We start from the raw sequence: 8,167 nt of genomic DNA on the forward strand, positions 1-8,167 counted from the left end.
TTATAGTTCTCGATGAGTTCTACAGTTCCTGATAGGTTTTAACAATAGTTCCGGTCTCTAAGTTATTTTAAATATTAATTAAACCCGCGCTCCAGCACAGCATTGTAAGAGTAAACCTCTTAACAGCCACTTCCAGCTGACTTTTTGGCATTTTTCGATAGTTCTACAATTGTTCCGACGATTTCTATACATTTCGTTCCGAGTTCTGCCCTTTAAGTACTTTTTAATAATTATTGAACCCGCGCGCCAGCACCGCACCACAAGAGTAAAGTACCTCTTAATAGTCAGTTCCAGCTGACTTTTTGGAATTTTCCGATAGTTCTACAATAGTTCCGACGATTTATGTAGGTTTCGGCCAGAGTTCCCGCATTTAGGTATTTTTAAACAATTTTTTAATCTCCGCTCCAACACCGCACTCCAAGACTGAAGTACCTCTCAGCAGGCAGTCCCAGCTGACTTTTGGGAACTTCGGCCGAAATCTACATAAATCATCGGAACTATTGTAGAACTATCGGAAAATTCCAAAAAGTCAGCTGGAACTGACTATTAAGAGGTACTTTACTCTTGTGGTACGGTGCTGGCGCGCGGGTTCAATAATTATTAAAAAGTGCTTAAAGGGCAGAACTCGGAACGAAATGTATAGAAATCGTCGGAACAATTGTAGAACTATCGGAAAATGCCAAAAAGTCAGCTGAGACTGCCTGCTGAGAGGTACTTTACTCTTGGAGTGCGGTGGTGGCGCGCAAATTAAAAAATTGTTTAAAAATACTTAAATGCGGGAACTCTGGCCGAAACCTACATAAATCGTTGGAACTATTGTAGAACTATCGGAAAATGCCAAAAAGTCAGCTGGGACTGCCTGCTGAGAGGTACTTTACTCTTGGAGTGCGGTGCTGGCGCGCAGATTAAAAAATTGTTTAAAAATACTTAGAGACCGGAACTATTGTTAAAACCTATCAGGAACTGTAGAACTCATCGAGAACTATAAAATTTCATGGTTTTCGATTTGATTTACTCAATCTTGCGGTGCCACGGGAAGTTAGCACCGCAAATTTTCAAGTGTTATTTTTTTTAGCTATATCAGCGGAACTATTTATAAAACTTATCAGGAACTATAGAACTATTGCGGGTGCCAATGGAACTCTTATTAAAACTGGCGGTGCCAAAAGATGAGGTGCCAACTTCACACACGCCACTGGACGAGTTCCATGGATTGCACTGAATAGTGCAAGTTCAAAAGAACACGCTAAGATTTTCAGTGCTAAAGCTGAAGTGCCATTTCGGGTTGTAAGATTATAAGGACTCGACTAGACTGCAGGAAGAATGCAGAAAAATAATTTCGATATCTCATGTTTATAACTTCAAGTAATGATTTTTTACTATATGTAATTAAATAATATATAAGATATCAAGAATATCATGTATGTACTGGATCAAGAATATCATATATGTATTAGATCGGCGTTCTGGGCAGTTCTCGACGAACTCGAACGAAAAGTATCAGGTGAAAAAGCGATTGGGCCAACGGTTTTCGAGATACGCTAAATGGGAAGGGTCATTGAAAATTTTTTGAGAGTACTGAGTAGTTCTGACTGGCGTTCTGGGCAGTTCTCGACGAGCCTTAACGAAAAATATTAGGTGAAAATGCGATTGGATGGCTACATAAGGAAATATGTGCTTTTGCAACCAATTTTTCAAATTTTGTTTTAAGTACATATCTCTTTTATTTTTGGGTCTGTGTTGATTTTAATCGCTTAGAATTCTTCGAAATAGACAGAATAACAATTAACATGTGACAGAACTATTGTAAAAAAAATTTTTTCAAAATTTTTTTATTTTTTTTTATAAATTTTGTTGTATGTCAAAATTGTTTTTTATGTATTAGGAACTCTAAGTATTCACAAAATAAAACTATTAAGCTGCTCAGAATTACTCGAGCTCGAATTTCGATAAAAAGTTAGCACCCTACTTTTTAAAAATTGTTTAAAAATTGTTATTAAGTGAATCTCGAGTTAAAAAGTACAGAGAACTCTTCGTATCGTTGAAAGGAAGCAGGAACTCTATTCAGAACTATTGTATCTAAAAATTGATTTTTCAAAAATTTGTAATTTTTTTTATTTTTCAAAAATTTTTTTTTATGTATCAGGAACTCTAGGTATTCACGAAACGAAGCTATTGGGCCGCTCAGAACTATTGGATCTCAATTTTCAATAAGAAGTTAGCACCCCATTTTTTAAATTTATTTAAAAATAATTAAGCGGAACTCTTGTTATAAATTATATAGAACTCTTCGTCTCGTCAAAAAGAAACGGGAACTCTAAGTACTATAGTAGGGTGCTAACTTCACATATCCCTTAAATTCTACGTTTTTTTAGTTTTAAAAATGAATGCTATATAGAATAGGGGAGACCGGGGCTAAGTGGGCACCGGAGCCAAGCTGACATTGGAATTTTTAGTGGCAAAAATATATCTATGAGTTCCCAATTTACATTGTAGATGACATCTCGTGTGTCTTCTATACCAACAAAGTTTGGTTAGTTTAAGGTCCCGCGTTATTATGTTTAGGTAGTCAAACGTGTTTTCGATAGTCAAAAATAATTTTGGAGATTTCATTTTTCAATTATTTTTTGTATATATGGATGAAATAAAGTTGCAAATACTAAAACTTTTTATTGCCATCTTGTAGTCTTATAATCACTCTATAAAACGCTAATAATTATTTGACTAAAATCGTTTACTTTGTTATTGAAAATTGCAATTGTACCCGTTTGTACCTCTCTCACTTTCGTTTGTACCTCAAAGGGTTCAGAGATAGGCCGACGTAACCTTTTGGTGTATCTTCGAAATTTTGAAACACACTCCGAACTCTTTGAGGTACAAACGAAAGTAAAAGAGTTATAAACGATTCTCTTTCAAATGCCGTTGGTCCCATTTCAATATCTTAAAATGACCGAATTTCCCTCTTGGCGCATTTCCGAAATTTTGAAGTCGCTGTATCTCCAAATTGTTTGAGGTACAAACGAAAGTAAGAGAGGTACAAACAGGTACAAACGATTCTCTTTTGAATGCCATTGGTCTCATTTCGATATCTTTTAAAATGGCCGACTTCCCCTCTTGGGATATTTCCGAAATTTTGAAATCGCTGTATCTCCGAACCCTTTGAGGTACAAACGAAAGTAAGAGAGATACAAACGGGTACAAACGATTCTCTTTCGAATGTCGTTGGTCCCATTTTGATATTTATAAAATTGGCTAAGTTTGCTAAATAGAGGTTGCGCAAAAATTGAAAAGCGCTGTATCTCCTAACCCTTTGACGTATAAGCAAAAATAAAAGAGGTACAAACGGATACAAACAATTCTCTTTCGAATGGCACAAATGAAATTAAAAAATTTTAATTTTGCGAGTTGGCCATTTTTTATTTTTCACTTTCTGTTTAACTGTTTGAGGTACAAATAAAATAATGATCGGCACAAACAGGTACAAACGAAGTACAAACGCGCTACGGTATTAATTTGCATTTTTGATAAAGTTGAACGCTAAGTTCACATCGGTGTGCTTAATTATGGAAATATGACTCATCTCGTATTTATCAAAATCGTAAAAATTGCCGAAAAGTAAAGTTATCTTGGAATTTTATATGTAAAAGCGTTTTTTTTTTCATTCGTTTCAACAACTGCCAGACCGTGTGTTTCGTTCGAATAAAAGCTCACTTTACGTGCTTTTTACGATCTTTTAGTGATTGTCAAGGCAGGAAAGTTTTTCATCAATTTTTACAAGTGTTTTAAAGCGATCTCCTCATTTAGATTTATCCAAATTGTCTTTATTTAGTTTACAAATGACATATAACATAAATTAATGTGTCATTTCTCGCTTCTGACATCACGATTTCAACATGGCGACTACTCAGAATTTCGAAATTAAAATCTTATTTATCATTTCTTAGTTCAATATGACGCTCCAGAGCTATTACGTCGTGACAATATTTGCTTCATATAAAAGCTGTGCAATCCGTACTTACGAAATAGTAGTCCACTAATAGATTGCATGAAGAAACAGTGTGGAATTTTTTTAATCGGACTTGGTCTAATTAACGTAATTGTTATACAAAAATTTATATCCTACAAAATTTATATCAAATTTATATCCCATCTACACTATTATCAAAAAAATTTAGAAGAAGCCATTAAAATTTTGTTAGAAAATAGTTACTCTCTTTCTTTCATTTTTTCTATTATCCATACGAGACTAAAATATTCATCTCATAAACCAGATTTATACGAACATATTAACTCGAATTCTTCAATAAATATTAAAAATAAATTTTTTACAGTACCTTATGTTAAGACTATTTCTGAAAGCTTTGTATCGATAGAACGAAAACCAGGTAAAAAATAGCATTCCATTTCTAATACCTTAAAAAGATTCACGAAACAAGGCAAAGATGAATTAGATCCAAAGATGCACCATGACGTCATTTATAAGGTAACTTGCCACGATTGCGATGCATTTTATATTGATCAACTAAAAGACAGTTAGGTACTAGAGGTAAAGTATGTAGAGTAAAAGAACATATTTCAGATATCAATAAAAAAAAGTGGATCTCCTTCAGCTGTTTCTAACCACAGATTACAATACAACCATGAATTTAACTGGAATGACGTTAAAATCTTGGATAATGAGACATCATATATAAAAAATTCAGTTTCAGAGATGATCCACATAAAACATTAACGATATGGCTTAAACAAAGTGATACCAAATTATCTCAGATTCATATTTACTGATCCTTGACTTGTTATCTCCTTCCTGATTCCAATCTTCCTTCCATTTTGTTTTTTTCCCCTTTCCATCAAAAATTAATCCATCCCCTCTTTATTGTTCTCCTTGTAAGTTTACGTTTACAGCAGTCATTTTAGTTTAAAATATATCTGTCAAACTATCTACTTGTGATTTATTTCTTTGTTAACAATAGCGATTTGCTTGTTTCTTCCTTAGGTATGCTTTTAATTATTATTATTGTATAATTTATTTGCTTAAGAACTTGTATATTATTACAATATCGATTTTATAATAGACATTAAAAAACTGTGAGTCAATTGAGGAGAAAATACAATAAAATGGATACATAGCTCGTTCATATAAGCCACTACAATTTGAGATTAATCATGTATTGACAACCAACACAAAGTATATACACTGAAGATGATTTGATTTGAGTCAAAATGTTTGTAATTTTAATGTAAATGTGAAGAATATATGTAATGTTAATTGTTACGTTAATTTATAACACAACAATCCTATTTAGCGCGTAGTATTTTTTTTTAATTATTTCGTTTTTGAATTTTTGAGCCCACAATATATTGATTTCTGAAAAATTTATATGTATGTGTGGCATGTATGAGTGAGATATTAAGCCTGTTTTTTTTTTACTGAACTTTTGCACCAGTACATCTTTCTTCCTCTTCATTCCTGCTGGAGAGAAAAGGAAGAAAGATGAACTAGTACAAAAGTTCATCCAAAAAAACAGGCCTATTGATGTAGTGATATGTCAGTGACACATAAATCATCTGTGTGTGTTATTTACAATATGACTAATTGTCTTTAGAATCCCCTTAAGCATATTGAGAAAAACCTGATTCTTCTGATCTAAAAACATAAGTTATAGCCGATATATTGTCACAATATTGTTTATGGCCTCTTAATGCAAAATTGTGGACTTAGATTAATGATTAAAGCCTATTCTACAATGTGCTTTCCTGTTTCTTGCTGTTTGTCTCTTGTCTTCTTGATCAAAAAGGCAAGAAACAGGAAACAAAAAACACATTGTAGAACAGCCATTAAGGCTGCGTTCAGAAGCATCACCCGGACACAGCCTTATTACAGAAAGCCTATTAAAACTGGTTCTATAATGGCTGCGTTCAGTAGACTCAACAGTTTTGCAACCGTTTTATGATTCTTTGCTCAGATTAGACTATTCCTTTAAATCTAAAAGTATAATCCAATCAGCGCGACGAATCATAAAACGGTTGCAAAACTGCTGAGTCTGCTGAACGCAGCCAATGAGTCGGTAATCGGAAACCTTAACAGCCCTTCTACAATAAGCCGCAAGTCAGAAGTTCTAAGCGATCATAATCGGTGAAGTTGGCCAATAGCCAACTTGAATGACTTGACTAAGACTGGTTAAGACTTCTGACGTTCTGACTTGGGGCTTATTGTAGAAGGCCTATAAGTCTTAACCTAAATAGATGATTATGATTTTTCGCATCTACAAGTTGTTAATCGTATAGGGAGTTTACCTCGATTAATGGAAAAGAACAAAGTCGAATTTGGTCAGTTTTAAGATAATGCTGTTGGCCAGCTTTAACGATTCACCAATAAAATTTAGGATTATCGACTACTGACTCATTAATCAGCATAAAGCTACATACTACCGATTCATTGTAGAATCACTATTAGTGAAAACTTACATAATTTGACATCTTGTTATTAATTTCGACTTACTATCAATTCCGGTTCCTGCTTACGAACAAAATATTCCAACAGTTCGTACAGTATTGGCTCATATGACGTTTCGTCCACGATACTCATCTTATCATTTTTTGCTACCACAAACGGCACCAAACGGCACAAACATTACACAAACACACATATAGCCGTACCAGAATAAGCGCAGCAGTTTTCAGTTGTTGGGTGAGTCAAGGTGCGATTACGGCTGGGTTCGGGGAGTCGCTATTAGCGCTATTTGTGTCATTCTATCTTCATCGTTCATTAAATGTGAAACAAGGATAGTATGACACAGTAGCGTTGATAGCGCGCTCCTCGAACGCAGCCTACATGTAAAGCTTAGAACATATACTATTGGAAGGAGAATAGAGCGCTGAACGTGATGCCAACATCTGTGCGAGAGAGAAAGGTATAGAGTAAGGCTGGAGTCCCATGAGGTGTATTTACCGCGTATCGCGTAACCGCGTAACCAATCAGAAGCGATCCGCTGTTGTGGTTTCGCGTTTTACTGATTATTGATTCGTTACGCGGTTACGCGATACGCGGCAAATACGCTTCATGGGACTCCAGCCTAATATATGCGCAATGCGCATGCGCAGTGCCATCGTATGTGTGAAATGAATTGTACAGTTGACTTAGTGTTCTCACGCATTTTTACTGTTTGTTTCAGGAGTTTTAGGTTACGTATCTTAGACAAAATAACAATAAAATTTACATAATCTATTGTATTTAATAAATTAGTGTTAAAATGAATTTTAATATAAGAATGCATGCAATGTGAGGAACCTTTTCAAAAGAAATGAAATAAATATGAAATAAATAAAATAAGAAATAAGAAATAAAGATAAAATATGTATTAAATAAGAAATAAATATGAAATATTTATTAAATATGAAATAAATATGAAATATGTATTAAATATCCATAACATATGTAAACATAACCTACATGTTATTATATAATTAATGCCTTAATAAAATATTACATACAATAACTTACGAGTAATAAGAAACTGCAGTAGTTCCGCGATTACCACACAATAAACAATATTTACTATTGCTCGGCATATTTACTTTTACTTTATGCTGTTTTTATGTCGGCCTTACGAACGTACATACATACGAAGTGAATCTCACTGTGTGAGAACACTACAACTGTACAATTCACACAGGATGATACTGACGCATGCGCATTGCGCAAATATTACTCTATACCTTTCTCTCTCGCACACATGTTGGCATCACGTTTGGTATACGGGTAGCATAGGCAATTCCCCTTCCAGTAGTATATGTTCTAAGATGTAAAGTCTCTACCATGGTGGAAAGGATTGACACAGTGTTGCCAGGTGCTTACGTCGATTTTCCCCTAAAACAATCTCGGAATTTCCCTAAATCTCCCTAAATGAGCTCCAAAAAAACCCTAGATTTCTCCATAAAATTGTCAAATATAATATGTTCAAAATAAAATAACAATAGGCCTTTTACAATAAGCCGCAAGTCAGAACGTCAGAAGTCTTAGGCCGGTATTCATAGTCGGTTCTTATTTTAAGACCGTCTTAAGTAATGTCTTAAATCGCTAATGCGGCCTTCTGATTGGTTCATGACATCTTAAGACTGTACTTAAGACGGTCTTAAATATAAGATCCGACTATGAATACCGGCC

The 8,167-nt window shown here is 34.3% G+C and overlaps 1 protein-coding gene across 2 annotated transcripts in view; it reads right to left on the reverse strand.

The window, feature by feature from the left end:
* LOC108768979 (neuroblastoma-amplified sequence) overlaps positions 1–6,701 on the reverse strand; it is an 89,908-nt gene extending 83,207 nt beyond the window's left edge. For both annotated transcript variants that reach the window (XM_018519714.1, XM_018519713.1), the window contains exon 1: positions 6,503–6,701. In XM_018519714.1, coding sequence (XP_018375216.1) covers positions 6,503–6,589 — 87 coding nt within the window. In that variant the 5' untranslated portion in view covers positions 6,590–6,701. The remainder of the gene's footprint in view (positions 1–6,502) is intronic.
* Positions 6,702–8,167: the final 1,466 nt, after the last annotated feature.

The sequence above is a fragment of the Trachymyrmex cornetzi genome, unplaced genomic scaffold (genome assembly GCF_001594075.2).
Source record: "Trachymyrmex cornetzi isolate Tcor2-1 unplaced genomic scaffold, Tcor1.1 scaffold830, whole genome shotgun sequence".
NCBI lineage: Eukaryota > Metazoa > Arthropoda > Insecta > Hymenoptera > Formicidae > Trachymyrmex > Trachymyrmex cornetzi.